Genomic DNA, 17958 nt, shown 5'->3' with positions numbered 1-17958 from the left:
GCCAACAAAGAAACATCATGTGCATGATGTTTCTTTGTTGGCTTACAGAATGATTGGAGGACTGATCTAATTCCATACATTGGAATTGGTTAATAATCAACACAGACTTTAAACTTGTTGACCACTCCGCTGGTGGCCTGCGTCGCTCTAATCTGTTTTAATCACATCCTGAGTTCAAGTGTTTTACCTTATTCACTATAACTTGATGCTTCCTCAGACAAAGAAAATAACCTCGTCTTCTGTTCTTGCAGGTCTCATGGTAACTCAGTGGATGATGTGTTTCCACATGTACTATGGCTTTTTATTCCTATGTGATAGTGACAAAAATGTTCATGTAGGAACTGAAGCCATTTCACACGTGGTGAGAGAGCAGCATAACAAAAGTGTCAGCAGTGAGGGATCCTCGCTGTCTGCTCGACATGGCTTGTGGAGCGTACCATATGGTTGGATAGATGTGATTGTCTTCTGTTGAATGTTTCCCTGTGGTAAAGATACATTTATGCTCATCTTTCAGACGATGAGTGATCTCATTGAAGTGCTGATCTGAAGGAGAAAAAAAAAAAAAGAAGAAGAAGTCAGACTTTGTTGTGTGCGCACCTGTTTTTTGCCTCCAGGCACAAGCGGCTTCCACTACTTCCACTGTTTGATGCATGTGGTGACAGCTGCAGTCCGCAGGGATGGAAGTGGGAACATTTGCAAAACATGTCATGAACAAAAAGAAGAAAAGAGCAAGTAGAGACCAATACAGATCTTTAATAACCATCTATGAAAGAGGCACTTAGTGAACCACTTTACAACTTGCAAGAGGCAAAGCACTTCCCTTTCTTCTGTTCTCTTTTTGCACATTATTAAAATAAAACTTTGACATGAAGCATTACACCAGACAATAATCTACCTACAATATTATACAATATAAGATACATACAGTATAAACAAGATAAAGCACCTTTGTTGTCCTAGTAAATACTATTCATAATTAAACAGCTGGAGTTACAGACACAGATGATTGAGTTTGTGATTTGTGTGTGGTATTATCAGTGCATGGGAACGACTCTGAATACAGGTCTCGGGGTTGCGACGTCCTTGTATGCACCTGAGTTTTTACATCAAAAGATTTCCTAATTTTGTTTTCTATCAGTCTACATATGAAGCACTCGGATGGTTTACACAGTATCATTAATAAACAGAGAACTAGTAAAGTCAGTTGGATGAATGTACTGTAACTGCTACAGGTCTCATGTTCCCTTCTGAGGACAATGGCATTCACATTACAACAAAACACAATGTAGCACCAGGTAATGTTTATACAAAAAGGCTAAAATGATCATTGTCAATGCAGTACAGTAAAGTTAAAAAATAATACAAAATGAGTATGTTTGAAGCATGTACAAAAGGTGCACAGACAATAGTCCAGGTCAGTTTAGACGTCATTTGTAAAAAGACTTAAACTGATATAATCCTGTTTTGTATGCAAAATGAACATGCATTTCTTAGAAGAACATCTTTGACTGTATTTTCAAGTATTCTTTTTTTCCTTTCCTTTCGGTAATTGAAATATAATCTCTGAAACAGATAGTGTCCAACAAAGGAAAAGCCGAAAAAAAGTTCAAAGACTTTTTGAATAGCATATTCATTTTTGACCCAAAATTCATATCTGCCATTTGTCCTCACATTTGTGTAATAAAAAACACATGGACAAAGAACACATAAAGTGACTATGTAGGTATTTAAAGATAGCATTTCACAGAAAACAGCTGTGCAATCTCATCCACCATAATGAATTGTCTCTAACATATATATATATATATTCACTCTTTTTCACAGAGCCCTCAAACGGCCCTCAGTTAATAGATTCTGACGTGTCCTTCCTCAGAGGAATCTTGAAGCTAGTGAGTTTTTGGCCAAACAACTGGCTTAAGAGGTGGTTCTGGGACTCTGCTGTCCGGTAGGAATGGCTCTCCATTGACCTCACCCCCATCTTTGACCTCGATTTATTCAAAGAATTGTTCATGGGAACTGATGACACTTTAGAAATAGGGGGATGTAAAGTTCGTCCCAGAGGTCCTTTTTTGACTTTATAATCTCCGTTCATAGTGTTAACAATCTCAGCTTTCTTTGGAGAACAGCTATCGAGCAAACTTCTTTTTGACTGCAAACCCACGTTTGAAGGCTTGCATTTGGAAAATATTTTGTTGCTTACAACGTCATCGCGCACTGAGGACAGCACCGGGTAGTCGGTGGGTCCGTCCGACTTTCTTTGCAGAGAGGTATTTGCACACTTGCTGGACCTAAATTTCTTTTTCGCCTTGGCGTCAACACCAAAGTTCTCTTGAGTGGCTGGAGAGGAAACCCTTTGTAGGCTGTGAGGGGATTTCATGTCTTTCCTCTTCTTCTGCTGTCGTGGAGATTCTTTGTCCTCGTTCGTGGCAGAAGTGTTGAGGGAGACTTTGGATTGGAGGACTGGTGTTGATTCCGGAGCCTTCGGGCTGCTCGTTGTTGTGCAGTTTTTAGTGTTGTCATTTGTTTTGGCAGCTTTCTCTTTCATCTGACTGCCACCCTCTTGCTCTGCAACATGAACTAAAGTTGGCTGTTTGCTGTCATTACTAGAAGCTTTTGACATTTGCTGCCACAGCTCATCATCCCTCGGCTCCACCATCACATCAGCAGCTAATTCATGCTTCGCTGACTCAGGTGTCTGTGAAATGATTTGATTTTCTCTTAAGATGACAAAAGAGTCCTCAGCAGGTGGAGGTAACTCAGTTTTTTCTTCAGTATCATCCGTGCCGCCTTCAGCTGAACCTTCCTTAGCTTTAATAATCTCCTCCTCCACACTGCTGCCCTCTTTAGATGCTGACCATGAGGTTGTCTCTGCTCTAATGCAGACTGACTCATTCTCCTCTTTCACATCACATGGTTCAGTAATTGATTTTCCATTATCCTTTTTATCAGGATTAGGTGAGGGAGGTGAGTCAATTTCCTCTTTCTTTGGCGTAGCAGACTCGGAGCCCATGTGAATGCATTTCTCGAGCTCCACAAGTAGCTCAGAGTAGTCCTCAACCAGGTCCTCTGTTTTCACATTTGCACTGTTTGCGTCACTGTGGTATTCGTTTGCAGTGGTCTGGGTGGCGTCGTCTGTCGTGGGAACAGAGGCTTTACACGACAGTGTTTCATAGCTTTGATTTAAGTGCACTGAGCTTACGCTGGCAATACCGCTGTCAGAGCTACTTTCTTGTAAACTGTCAGAGAGAATTCTTCTCTTTTTACTCACAGGCGAATCACACTCGTCGTCTTTGTGTGCATGTGACGCTTTGATGGGTCTGAGAACACCTCGGAATTTGAAGATTTTATTTCCACCAGACAGATGCTTCTCCATGTGACGATCAAACTGTTCCTTCTTAGAGAATGTGTAGTTACAGGTGCTGCAGATGAAAGATTTTTTAATCACGTGCATGACGTCAGCACAAAGCTCACAGGTGTAAAGGGTGGTGTGTTTTGAATCCAGCTCGTCCACCTCTTCATGTGCTCTCTTCAGATGGTCTTTCAGTGCCTGGGCCTCCTGATAAGAGACAGGACATTTGTGGCACAGGAAAATCTTTTCCAGATTGTGAACCACGAGATGTCTCTGGAGTTTGAAGGGCTTGGGGAACTGTTTCCCACAGTGGTGGCAGTCTCTTGAAGGGTCTTTGCAGTTGGGATGCATCTCCACACTTTTAGGTTGTGGAGGTCCTGCGTTGTGAAGGACCTCCAGTGGGGTCAATGTGCTCTGCTTCACGCCTGCTCCGCTGCTGCTCTTAGCTTTGTGAGCTTTTGGCTCCACCCCCTCAGAGGTTTTATCCTCTCCCACAGTGCTGTCAGCGGCAGCAGCTTTTTCCTGCTCTTTAGTGGCTTTGCTTGACTCTCGGATGGCTTTGCTGGGACGGTGCTGCATTATCGAGGTGATGAAGTTCTTCACAGCCGTCTCCTGCATGAAGCAGCCTGGAATGTCCAAGATGGAGCACTGAGTCTGACCCCTCCGGGCAAACTGAGTGGCGTGCTCTCGTAAATGTTCATTGTACATCCACACATCTGATATCTCCTTCAAGCACATTCCACAGGTCCAGATACCCGTCTTGTTCTTGGCATGTTTCTCCCGCAGATGGTCTCTCAGTTGCTCCCTGGAGCTGAATTTGCGCTGGACACACATGTAGCAGGTTGGAGGTGGAGAAGGGTTGTGGGATAACTTGTGAAAGTTCAGCTCACCCAGAGTGAGGAACCAAGTGAAGCACACTTTACACTTGTACTGCTTATCTTTGACCTTTATTCCACCATCTTGCCGTTTCCTGCCTCTCCGCTCTGTTACTTTCTTGGATTTTTCGTCATCTCTGTTCTCTACTTCAACCGTTGCAGTAGTAGGAGCCAGTGAGATGTCATTATTGGAGTCAAAGAACTGAATCTCAGGAAGTTGAAATTTGGTGTTCATGTTTTGGATGTCAATGCTGTGGAAGACTTGGACGCTATCTGTGACACATGCCTGCACAGGATAAGGAACAGGAGGCAGGGACAGAGGACAAGGAGTGTTTGGCACTTCTTTGCAGGTGTTAGGGTCAGAGGTTACTGCAGAGCATGCATCAAAGCCGGTGAAGTCAGTGGATCCACTCCATTCAATTGACGACTTATCAATGGTGCTCTCGAGCGGATTCAAGAGATTATTGCTGAGCTCTTTCATATCCTCTCGGGCTTCCTCCTGATCACTTTGCTTAATGTCTGACAGTGGCTTGGCACCACCCTCCAATGTTGTGACACCCACATTGTTGCTGTTGTGACACATATTCAACATGATGGCATCATCAAGCGATATTGTCTCGTATTCACAGTGGTTAGTTTGATCAACAGTGAAAGTCTGCTCTGCTGGGGTTTCCACGTACTGCTCTTTATTTGGCATGAAGGGTTCTGAAGGAGGGTAATCCTGAGTCACATTCGAGTCAGGCAAAAGCTTTTGTCTCTTGTTTCGTTTGGTGTACACCCTTGGGCACTTTTTCCTTTTTGCCTCCTCATCTCTGGGGAAGAGCTGTGAGAACGTGGTGTCATCATCAAGAAAGGCCTTCAGATCAGGGCTTATGCTCTGAGGACTGAGAGGGGAAGGATTCAAACAGGAAAGAGGATGTAACTCGTCTGAAGGGCCACTGTTCTCACATTTTATCTCCACTGACACGGTGTCTTGGGTAAGGCTCTTTTCTGATCCCTCCTGTCCACTCATCTCCTCGACAGCACACAGAGTCTTTCTGGAGTCTTCACATTCTCTGATTATATCCTTTTCTACACTTAGAGCGTCCTCAACATTATTGCTGCACACTTCCCCATTTGCCATGTCTGCAATGCTTGTGAATTTCATCAGCTCTATATCCGTCATTTGATCTAGCTCCACAGTTTCATCCTGTGCACTTATCTTTTTAGTTGGAGGCCGAGAAGCATCATCAAAGCTGGAGTTTGAAGTAACGGGCAGAGAGGGTTCCTCTGTTTCAGTAACAGTTGTGTCAGGGATTTTCACTTGGTGCTCCAGAGATTTACGGAGCCCCTGAAGTCCACTGCCTTTGAATTCAGGGGTGATAGCTTGAAGTATGTCAGTTTTCAATATGTTCAGAATCTCATCAGAGAAAGGGACAGGCTTTATGTTTATCTCACTGCTTTTGTTTTTTGTAGCTTTGTTTTTCTTCTTTGCTTTCTTTGGCAGCAGAGGGTTTTGATGCCCCATTTCATCCAAGGACACTTCGCTTGTGTCAGTTGGCATTTCCTCCAGGATTGACTCAGCCTCTGCTGCTTTACATGTGAGGATACCACTTGTTTCAGGCAGCAAATCCATTTTTGATGGGTAACAGATCTGTAAATCATTGTTATGTTCTTTCTCTGAAGTTTGTGATGCATCATAAATAAGCAGCTTCCCCTGATTGTTTGACGACGTGTTCTGGGAGCCAATTTGTTTTTCAGTTCTGACCAAATGTTTCATGGCCTTATGTCTCTTTAAGCCTGGCACAGTCCTGAAACACATGAAGCAAATTTCACAAAGCACTTTGCCCTGTTGAGTATTGCTCAGTGTTTTTTTCTGTGGTATTTCCTTTTGGATTTGGTCAGTCTCTGCTGTTGACTGCTTCTTTGATGGGCCTGATGGAAGAGGCATCTGTTCGTCTTTACAGATGATGAGTGGCTTCGATGTGGGCAGGTCATCTAAAGGGTCCTTTCTGAGGAGGATACTGTCCTGAGCAGAAGCGCTGTGAGAATCTATATCCACTGATTCAATCCTTTGTAGCACGTCACCACCAACATGCAATTGCTCAATATGTTCAACTGGATCACAGTGAGTCTCCAAGTCTTTCTTTACACTGCCAGCTAAGGAATCTGAGCTTTTGAGTTCAGCTGGTAGACCCAATGAAAAACATGAGATTGTTCTGCTCTGCTGATGGACCAGCGGTTGATCTGATAAATTAGTTTTGGCTGAAGAGTCTGTGTTCAATGAAGCCACTCTATCTGCATCAGTTTTGTTAAAGATCAGTGCAGGGTTAATGCTCAGGTCACAGGGTTCACAGTCATCGCTGGGATTTTGCTTGAGGTCTGTCTTTTTCTCAGGTTTACTGGCTGGTGAAATTGGTATGTAGTCATACTGATTCAGGTGTGGAGGTTCATCGGAGATGCTGTTGTAGTTTAGAGGGCTGAGCTTGAACTCGTAAATTGGATCACCCTCTTGAGGTTCTACTATGCTGGTCACAGGAAGTGGAGAGGAGTTGGTGGTTTCAGGATTGAGGATTTTACACTCTGTAATTCCCAAATCCAGGTGAGGTGGGTTTATCAAAGAATACCTCAACTCAGCTGCTGTGTCCAGTTGTTCGGGAGTCTTTAGAGTTTCTCTGGTTGCTTCGCTTTGGTTGCTGTCTTGCTTTGAAAGGGATTTTGAATTGTGACTTGAGCAGACTTCATCAGTAGACTTATTATTGCATTTGCTTTGTGACTGACATGAATCGTCATCTTGGTCTGATTTCTGCATAGCAGGTTGAAGAGAGGTTGATAAAAGAGGACTGGTCGGTGGGCCACTATGTAGAAAAAGACAGTGACTGTCTTCCACCTCCTCTCTGCATGGTGAGTTCTGGTGACTTGCCATGAAATTAATTGGAAGATGTTCTTTGATATCCTGAACTTGTAAAATCTCTTTGGGTTTGTGAATAGTGTTAAATGTTAGACCTGCCTCAGGTTTTAAAGAGTCACTGAATGAAGTAACTTCACAGGAATCATTGTCGGCAATGTCATCTGACTGTGAGAGCATCAACAAACTGCTTTGCTCCTCTAAGGATTGTCTGTCTTGGAAGGGTGAGCACTGACTTGAACTCTCTGTATTGGTTTCCACTAATATTGGACTGCAGGGTTTTTCTGTGGTGACTATCTCCAGTGACAAATCAGTTGTTGGACATGTGCCATAAATCTTGGCAGGACTACAGTCTTCAGAGGGGGAAAGTCCAATCAAATCATCTTCTTTCACTGTTTCAACGGCCTTAATCGGATTGTCTGAACGCTGCACTTTCGGTTCACCAGGATTGCCAACGATATCAGCGCATTGTGCTTGCAATGCCGTTTTTATCACATCTGACATTTCCTTGCCAATGTCTCGACTGGGGTCAGGTAGAGCAGGAGATGAGGGATGATTGACAGATTGACCAATGATTCCCTTCACTGCCTTTGCTTCCTCATGGCCATCCACAGTCAAACGTTCTTGGCCATTGCTTTTGTTTTTATACGACTGATTCCCACCGTCTTCTACATTACTGTTCCCACTGGACTCCTCAGCCAGATGTGGGTCATGTGTCACCACACTTGAGCAGCGAGCAGACTCAGTCAAATTATTATTCTCAGCGATATCCACCTCTGATGTGAATTTAGTGTCATGCTTGCTATTCTCGTTTACTGAGGGCTCACTTGGCTGTGATGAAATTGGCTGGTTTCCATCAAGTGTGGGGTCAGTGCTGTTGGAGCGAGATGACTGTGACTCATTCAGAATGAATTCAATATCAGGCTTCTGCTCATTGATATTTGGAGGTGATAATATACTCTTCTTTCCGGTAATTGCTTCCTTTTCACTGTGATCCTCTCTCGTAACTGCATCAGCTGTCTGACATTCAGTTTCTTGATGTTGTTGACTGGTGACAGAGGTGACATTTGACTGCTTTTGTTCTGATATAATGGGATCTTTTTTGAATATAGAGTCTGAAATCACCTCCAGGCTTTTCATGAGGTTTTCTGCATATCTCTTCTGTTCTAAAATCTCTTCCTTTGTACTTTCAGCAGGAGTTTCTTTTTCAGGTCTTTCCTGCTCTGGTTTTTGGTCACAGTGGCGCTGTGAGCCTTCAATATGTGAGGCTGTGCGAATCATATTTGGCTCACTGTTGTCTTTTTGAGTAAAATGTCCCATAGTCCAGTCCATGGGACTGGACCATGGGAGACCAGGTTCAGTGAATGACTCTGAGGACATTCTGGTCACTGGCACATCTATCGTAGGCACAGCGCACCTCATATCCAGACCAGTGCCTTCACTCTCTGAATCATCACCCAACTGTAAAGGTGAAAATTTGCTCATTTGCAGCTGCTTGGGGACGTCCTGAGCTAGCAATGGTGGGCTTTCCAACTTAGTTGTCTGCAGCTGGTTCTCAAGCTCATTCACTATTCTCTTTATCTCTAGCTCATCCTCCAATGCACAGCTGTTGAGATTTGCACTGTAGTCAATTATTTTTTCTGGCAGAGATAAAGGGACATGACTGTAATCTGGTTTCTTTTCATTTGATTTCTCAGAGCTGTCTTTGTACTGGGATATCTCATCTGGCAGCACTGGGCTAACTATAAGGTTCCAGTCTCTTTGTTCGAGAAAGGGGGAGAAGGAAGACACAAACTCTTCCTTTTTATTAGTGGTGGTGTCTATTGAATGGAAACCATCTTTCTGAATTGGCATTTCTGAGTAAAGGCCACTGTCAAATCCTGTGAGGTCGCCAAACATTGACGAGGTGTCAAATGCAAGCGGGGATTTCATGAGTCCCTGGTCCTGGTCCAGAGGGTAGGGCATGAGGTGGAGTGTATCTTTTTGTATCAACGGGGCCTGACTTTGAGTTGGAGATAGGCACACCTCATCCATCAAAGAGGTGCATAGAGATGCTGGCTTCTGTGTCTCTAGGCCATTGCTTAAAGTAATGGCCTCTTTCACCACGCAGACACTCTCACTCTGCTTTTCAAACGTGGTACTGTCTGATAGCTCTGGCTGTGTGGCTTTGGGCCCCTCTCTGTTTTTGCCCTTCGCGTTTCTGTCAATATCCAAATCAGTTTCTTTGTTGGTGGGAGAGTGTGACTCCAACTGTAGTGGCTTGTTATCTGTACTGCTAATCTGTGCTGGTTCTTCTTTGGGACACAGATTATCGCCTCTCTGTAGGGTGTTTCTGTCTGGACTGCCAATTTCTTTTCTGTGAGACACCAGCTTCTCTCTTGGTTTTGTGTGAGAGCTTCTGCTTTTTTCTACGTTTTTTGTTGTGTCTTTTGCTTTTTGCAAAGAGAAGACTGGATCGACAACTTCTGGGTTTGAATGCAGCTTCTTTGGATCCTCTGTACTGTCTTTGTTATCTGAAAGAGTAGTTTTGTCCGTATTATACTTCCTGACAGATTTAGTGAATGTCAGTGCTAGTGTGCTGGACTCTTTGCATAACTTCTGTGGGGAGGACCTTTCATAGGTTTTCTGCTCTGGAGGCTCTTTCTTTTTGATGTCTGTCTTTCTCTCACAGTCTGAGTCAGTGCGGTCAGTGCTTTTGGGGCTGTTGATACTATCACTTGAAACACTCACAGATGTGCTGAGTTCACTGCTTGTGGACGACCTGCTACATCTCCTCCTGAGTCTCTGGTGAGAACCGTGTTTCTCAGGCGAGAGAGAAACTTCCTCACTTTTTTTCACCTCAAAACATTCTTTTGACTCGTGCCTCCATGCTGCCTGGTCTCTCTCACTCCTTGCTCGCCATTTGCACTCTTTAGTGTATGTGTATTTACAGCGACTGCTCTGATTTAATCGACCTTGGCTTGCTATCTTTACAGGCTCACACTCATCATCTGAGTCTGAGACGTAGTCATATTCTCCAAATGCGGGGTTTTGTACAGTGGGAGTCAGCCTCTCCATCACCAAAGAAAATTGGAGGTTTTTGGTACCTTTAACTTGGAGCTTATGGAGCTTATTTTTCTGTTGAACTATTTTATGAATAAGTTCTTTGCTCCAGGTGCCCCCTCCAGTGCTTTTCCTCTTGCTCTCTTTCACTGCAGTTCTTGAGGTTGGAGACGTAGACACCTGTGAGGGTGTTGACCCTCGAAGAGCAGATCTGTCCCGAAAGCTAGTAACACCGCAGCGCTCAGAAAACTTGCTGGACAGGACAAACCTTTGTGTACTTGTGTTGGCATCCTCGCTCTTGCACAGTTTTCTTGCCTCTTTCACTTTGCTGTCTTGTTCCCTCATTTTCTCCCTTGAGGCAACGCTTGAATTTTTATGAGGGACTTCTTTTTTAATGCTAATTTTCTCATCTTGCTCCAAATTCAGAGATAATTTCTCAAGTTTGCTTTCTGCATATTGTTTATCCAACTCAGGGCTCTCAGCATCAGAGTCATAAAAATACTTTCCCTGTGTGAAAGACCTGTCATCATCTGTTGATTGTTTAATTTTGCTCTCAAACACCAGGGATTCTTTGGTTTTCAGACATTGTTTGTTTGATGTTGCTTTGACGGTGGTGAGGTCATCATCAGCAAACGCGTCAATAAAGCTGCTGTCTATCTCTGCGTTGTCTGACTGGTAGCCCAGTCCATTCAAGGCTTCAGTGATAAGGCTGTCTAACTTAGCATCCTCCATTTCCAATTCAGGGAGAGTGACAGGGAGGTTACCAGGGCCGGAGAACAAGTTGAGTTTCATGGGATCTTCCTTATTGTCCCCTTTTGTCTCATTGTCAGGTATCAGTTCTCCGTTTTTATTTAGGCCCAAAAGAGATAAGTGAAGTTCAGATGGGCATCTGGGCATTGAAACATTTGACACAGATGACACTGCTTTTGACAGTTCGCCATGGAGCTTTTTGGTGTCCTCCATCTTTGATATATCTTTGAGGTCAGCAAAAGTGTGCTGAGCACAGAATTGCTTATGGCCGAGAAATGAAGCTAGGTTTGTGAAATTTTGATCACACTGTTTGCATGTGAGAAGCACATCTAACTGGTCAAGATTTGCTGTGGCTAGGGAGGTGGCTAACAGCTGATGTGCAGAATATGGTGGTGGAGGCTGGTGATGCTCCACCCCAAAACTGTCCATGTAACCTTTGTTTCCATCCATAGTTGTTTTTGGATGTGTGCTGTTTTGCAGGTAGCTCATCATGTCATCTTTGGCTCTGTCTGGTGCGTAAGGAAGGTTTCGTGTCGTCTCAGAGTGAAACTGGTGGGGGTGAGAGCTCAGGTGATCTGAGGGTAACTGAGTTTTGGCTTGGGGCTGGTGGAAATATGTATGACTGGGTGCTGACTTGGACATTTGACTGTCCTCAGAGCTGATGTTAACAGGGCTGGTGGATGCTGGGGAGAGGGAAGAGCAGGTACTACTAGATGCAGGGTTATGAACGGGGGAGGGCAATGGGGATTCATAGGGTGACACCATCATAAGTCCCATAGGAGGGACCTGCAATGGTGGATAGCCGTAGTTTCTTGAGGGCACTGGAAGAGACTGGTTGAGACCAAAGTAAACCGCCTTATTCTTGGACTCACATACTTGTGCGTGGCTCATCTCAACTTTAAAAGTTGAGACTGTGTTACTGCTATGTTTTACAGTCTCCTGCCTTTGGTTTGAAAACCCATCACCAGTTCTGTTGTTCTGAAATGTGCTGCCATTTTTCAGTGTGGCGTGTTTGTGTGTTTTACTGTCATCTTGCCAGTCAGAGGGGGACACAATGTAAGCCAGTTTTTGATTGCTTATTTGCCTAGATAACTCAAATCGGTTTTGGGTTGGAATAGCAGAGGTTGGCCGTTTGTGCTGCCAGGGCATCCTGGTATTTTTAGATGGATTTGGCCTTTGGTCAAGTGCTGGCTGGTTCTGAAACTGAAACTTATCATTCATGTCAGAATATTGAATAGTGCTTTGGTCAGATGTTGAATATGTCTTATTAGGAGCTTCCCAAGAGTGTGGTAACCTATTAAGAACCTTATTATTCATGCTTTTATCAAATGTCATTGAGCCTGTATGAATAGTAGTGATTGGGGGGCTGTTAAATGTTTTGGCAGAAAAGTGCATTTGGGAGCCTGGACCTTGTGAAATATTTCTAGCATGGTGCACACTTCCTTGTATGAATGTTCTTTGGTTGGCAGCTGTGTCTTTGGGATGACAGCTCCTCTTCTTTCCTGACGTGATGGTTGCCTCCCTACTGTCTGCCTGTAAAGTAGAGTCTGTGCTTTCAGGCAGTGCGGCCTTTCCCTGCTCTGACTGCTGCGAGCTGGAGCCCGAGCTGTCACTGCTAGCTGAGTCCTCGCTCAGATTCCTAGGACACTGGATCGAGGATGCTACACCTTGAATAAACTGTGACTGCGGAGAGTGAGAATACGAGCTTCCATCCTCCGACTGCTGCTCATTACTAAACTGAGTGCTGTTTTGAGTCATGCTTTGTCCTTCTCCAGTTGTAAAGGAAAATGAGTTGTGGGTCACATGAACAGAGCTGAGGGAGGAGTCTGTGAAGTCTTGGGATTGGGGGTTCTGTTCGCAGGGAAAAGAGTCAGAGGTTGATTCTTCCAGAAAATGATATCCATATTGAAATGGAGCAGGCACAAAGGTACTTGTCTTACTGGCTTCTGTAATAGCATTGGATTTTTGTGATGAAACCCCATAGTTAGCACCACTGAAAGTCCTTTCAGGAGACTGCCATGTATTAGAGCCACTCAGCTGAAAATCAGCCAGGATTAGTTGGCTTACAGGCTGTGCACTGCTGTTCTCCATCGAGGCAGGCTGCTGCTGCTGTGACAGGGGTGGATGTGGGTGGGATGATGTTCCACTTGAGGAACCCAGTGCCTGTGAGGTATAGCTTGGGGAGGTAAGGTTAGAGGGGGCCTCCTGGAAGCAGCGGCTATAGTTGAGCTCTTCTTGGTGTAGTTCAGCCTCCCTTTCTGGTATACTAGGAACGTGGAATCTGTAGCTGCCCGTGACTGGGCCACGACTAGCCTCCAACTTCTTGGGTGGCGAAACCTTCTGCTGTGGGTAGGCGATGCCAATGGTGGGGTTGTTGGAGCGAGGATTTATAATGCTAAGTCTGTACAGCTGCTGCGGATTGCCACGCTCTGTCTTTCCTGACCGCTTCCCCTTCTCTCGGCTGCGACCCTTTCCACTGGGGGACTGGGGGCTGCTTTTGCCACTTGACCAAGTCCTGTCAGTGGCAAATTTTGATCTGTTCTGCAGTGATCTGAAGTCAATCTTGCCTGCCTGCTGTGGCCGTATGACAGCCTCACGCTGCTGAGGACACTCCCTCTCTTTCTCTAGTTTTTCAGCTTTGGGCCCTCTGCTGCTGGCTCTAGCTTCAGTGCCTGTGCTTGGAAAGTGCTCTGAAGACTCCTTTGTGGTTTTGTCACTCTGCTGCTCCAGCGCTGTCCCCTCATCCTGCAGTTTGGACTCAGCGTCCAGGTCTTTGACAGCGTGTATTCGCTGGGTCTCTCCTGCCATGATGCACAGTGTGTGCTGTGAAGGCCCGGTCCTCAGAGGTACTATCTGGGAAACAGGGGCATCGTCGTCCGGGTTGTATGAATCAGTAAAGGTCCAGTAGCAGGAACTGCAGGGACAGGGCTGCTCGGTGCAGGTTCATCTCTTCACCTTCATTATGAACTGCTGATCTGGCGCCCAAACAAAACAGATCTGGAGTGAAGAGAGAAAAGAGATGATAAGATGACCAGGTTTTACTTTAAGGGAAAAAAATGTTCATTTTTAAATAAAACCTGGAATTGTTATTTAAATGCATAAACAAAGCATTATGTTCATCATAACTAACAGATTAATTCTTTCCTTTATTTGCATGATGTGATACATTTGCTATGTTCCTAGTTTCTGCCAGCAGAGAGCACTATTGCAACATTACACTGTGCTGCTGTCATGGCACAAAGAACCAATGTAATCAGTAGGGAATTTCAAAATACTGCCAAACTCATACTCAAAGTCTTGGAGATACAACCAACACTTGAGTTCCTGACAACAGTTAAAATACACTTCAAAAAAGTAAACACAGTTTTCATCTGAGTGTTGAATTCCTATTTTACAACAGTGCATTGACGGCTGCACAAGTGTCACTGTCAAAGTCCTGTACATAAACAGTCACATAAGGAAACCAGTTTGGCCTTGAAATGATGAATCTCACTACAGTTACTGAGGATGAGAAAAATACACTACGTGGATCCAAAAAAGCACTGCCAGTAAATGAATCACAGACTCCTTGAGAGCTGGGACACAATGCCACAGTGTTCTGTTGCTACAGAGTGCTGCAGGTTTAGATCATGGAGGAATATCAGGGATTAGTCAGTCAGGCTTTAGACAGTGAGAACCATGGGCACACTGACATTTGTTGCCTTTCCTCAGGCATCCCAGACACTGCTTCTCAGGTCCTGGTTTACTTTGGCCCTCCATTGATTCTGCTTCTTTTGTGGTCAGACCAGATGAAACTTGGAGTAAGCACCAAAATGTAATTTCTAGTTTTGGTAACCAAGCTTCCATTCCACCTTCTTGTCTGTTACTTGTAACTGCAAACAATGTCAGTGTTAGAGGATGGTTTAACCGTTGGAGAGAGGAGCATTTAGCCAAAAGATTGGGGTTCAAGCCTCTGATTTGGCGATCATCCACCTGCTAAAGTAACCTTCACAAACATATATTAATTGTAAGCACTGCTGTTTCACATTCATTTGGAGTATCTTAAGCAGAAAGTCTAAAGTGTTCAGGAAATTCCAAAAACTGGACTTGACATCCCAGCAGGGTGAACTGCTCCTCTGCACTGTACATTTTAGCTGGAGACCAGTCAAACATGCAAACATGAAAAGATGCTGTAAATATTTTCCATGAAAACTCCATCAACCTCTCAGTGCTGTCAGGCACATTACGGATCAACACCCAATTTTGTTTCCATGCTAAATTCCCAAAAGTCTCAATTCAGGGCCTTGCCCTTTGTCAGCCAGATTACTGCACTGCAATTACCTTAAAGACAACCAAATACAGCTAACACTGTTTTTCCTTCTTTCTGCTTAAATTCCTTTAAGTAACTTGACCAGTAATCAGACAAGCTGCAGAAACAATGCATTTGTTTGTCAAAATCATAAAAATTATCTATCACTTTGCTAACAGTGTAAGGTGAGAGGTGCCACAGCAAACCAAGACATGCTATACATAGAGCATCGAGCATAATCTTTTTGTAATTTGTGAGTAGACCTGGTAAAGTTTATTGTGACATTTAAACGCAGTGCAGCTGGCTTTAGGGTTAAAACTGCAAAGACAGAAAAGGAGCAGAAAAGGTGGACTTTTATTTTTTCTGTAACACACCTAAATTCCTCTTGTGCTGAGATGCTATCTGATCAGCTCACCATTGAGATTACAATAAGATTGTTTGACATAACATTAGAGCTGAGTATAAGTAAGCTGCTGAGAGACTGCACATAAAAGAATTCTTTGTGAACCATCAATAATAAAACCACTAACGAACTAACAGTGTGGTGTTATGGTTGTCCTACAGTGTGAATTAGGGCTCTCGGTGTCCCTGTTACAGAGATGCTGTAGAAAAAGGTTAATCTATTCAGTTTTAGTAGTCAAGAGGCAAAGAGGAACAGGAATACAGAAATCAAATAGGATGGCATGGCCCATCAGCATTACCTGAGGGCAATGTTTACATCCACAGACCTGCGGCCAGAGTGTCCAGATACCACCTGACAAATGCAATACTTAGATATGACCCTACACTTTAACTTAGAGGGATCATTCTCTGCCATGTGTTTCCTTGTCTCATCCTCTGGTAAACCTCCCGGAGGCATTTAGCATGTTGGGAGACAGGTTTGAGGCTGAGACCTGACTGGGTTTAGGCCTGGTTGTGAAAAATCACATCCCCTCTACAGCTCCACAGAATCTGAAAGCCGAAGTGTCTGCAGCCATCTCTGCCACAGGTTAGGGAAACTGGTATGAAGGGCCCTGCCAACATTTCCACCTGGCAGTGCTTGATCCAGCACCGCAGAGTCAACACTCACAATCATACATCATAGCCCCAATTGTGTTTGCTCAGACCAGCCGTTAAAGTTTTTGGTTGAGGATGAATGCTTCCAACAACAAAAAGAGCAGTATGAGGATCACAAGAGCCTTACAGAAGTAGCACCAAAGCCTGAGCTGTCAGTTTACAAAGAGTAAGGGGTCATTTATATCCTAACAAATGCCTTGTCTACTTCCCCTACTGCCCTGCACAGCTTAGTAACTCTCAGTAGCATCGGCCAGAATCAATCCACACACAAACTTCAAATCAATCTTTCACTCTGTTGGTGCCTTTAGTGAAGCTTATTCAGTTTAATCGAGAAAAGTATAAATTGTCTTTGGACAATGCGTAAATGCAATGTAGTGGTGACAGACTTGCAAGCTGGGCAGAAGTTGATATCAAATCCTGTGTGACTGTTCTAAAATTTGTTCCATAAAAGTGTGCTTTGGTGGAGTTTTACAAGTCAATTAAGTCTGCGTATGTGTGTGTGTCTCCTGTCAAATCGCCAAGTTTCTCAAGCAGTGGCACTTCATATGGCTTCACCACAACACCACCCTGATGCTTAAGACTGCTGAGTGTTGAAGTTGTGAGTTTTGTGGTATAGGTACATTTGAGTTTGTGTGTTTATGTGTGCATGTGAGTGTGTGAGTGCATAAGTACAACAAAACAGTTTTTTTTCCCTTAACAAAGGGCATGTATTGGTTTCCCTCTGAAATGGAGGAGAGGGTAAAAGGTGCTTGAAAGAAAACTCAATTTCCTGAAACTTTTTTCCCTGTCATTTTGGTGCAGGATGTATGTGGTGCTGGTTTGAGTGAAAATATGCTGGTAACACTGTGAAAATTGCTGTCGACTCGTCACATCAGTGCCTTAGGCTCGTAATTGGTTTTGCGATTTCTATTTTCCAAGAGGCCAAACACCCACACAGTTCAATATCTCTCAAAGCCAGTTAGTACAAAAGACTACAGGCTCAGCGTCTCTTTCTTTTGATTACCAATGCTGATGTTCGCTCTGTAACAGGAGAGCACCCAATGGTGACTAAAAGAAATGGAAAGAACAGGCTACTGCGACCAAGATAGGCAATCTCAACAGAACAGAAATTTAACATTTGCGCAAGAGACCACACAAAACAGAGAAATCCTGAAGACAATGACTCTCCAGAGAGACAAAGTATTATTTGAGCCAAGAGAAGGGCAGCAACAGGCCGAGTGGTCCACTTATAAAACAATGGCTCCATTTATAATAATGTAAATCAATAACTTGCATTAACAGGAATTTCCAAAGTTGTTCAGCTTTTCCAGATGCTCACCCACTGAAATATCACCACAAAGACCACTGAGAGTGACAAGACAGATGAAGATGAGGGATGATGAGATCAGAGGTGATGGAGGGGATAGGAGAACAGAAAGAATATCTGGAGAGCAGGAGTCAGAAAGGTTATTATAGAGTAGGAAAACCATACAAAGGTGTGAATGAAAAGAGGATGTTGAGTATGCTGCAGAGCCCACTGAGCGCTGTAATCAGTGGGATGAAGGGGAGAGGATCAGGCGGTAGAATATAAACTGTCTGACTGCTCTCCTCACACCTCTCCTAAACTGGTCCAGCGACAGCGAAGGGAATGCACAGTGAGAACGGCTGGCCCTGAGCCCAAGCAGGGGCGCGCCGCCAAAACTCGGTCAGCGTGCATGCCTACTCTGCTGTA

General features: G+C 44.2%; 1 protein-coding gene across 3 annotated transcripts in view; it reads right to left on the bottom strand.

Moving 5' to 3' along the window:
• Positions 1-739: 739 nt before the first annotated feature.
• The window catches only part of znf469 (zinc finger protein 469), a 136323-nt gene continuing 119104 nt past the window's right edge, over positions 740-17958 (bottom strand). For all 3 annotated transcript variants that reach the window (XM_029522893.1, XM_029522895.1, XM_029522894.1), the window contains one exon: positions 740-13900. In XM_029522893.1, the coding sequence (XP_029378753.1) occupies positions 1841-13711 (11871 nt within the window). In that variant the 5' untranslated portion in view covers positions 13712-13900 and the 3' untranslated portion in view covers positions 740-1840. The remainder of the gene's footprint in view (positions 13901-17958) is intronic.

This window comes from Echeneis naucrates, chromosome 16 (assembly GCF_900963305.1).
Source record: "Echeneis naucrates chromosome 16, fEcheNa1.1, whole genome shotgun sequence".
Lineage (NCBI taxonomy): Eukaryota > Metazoa > Chordata > Actinopteri > Carangiformes > Echeneidae > Echeneis > Echeneis naucrates.
This window is presented reverse-complemented; position numbering and strand designations above follow the sequence as displayed.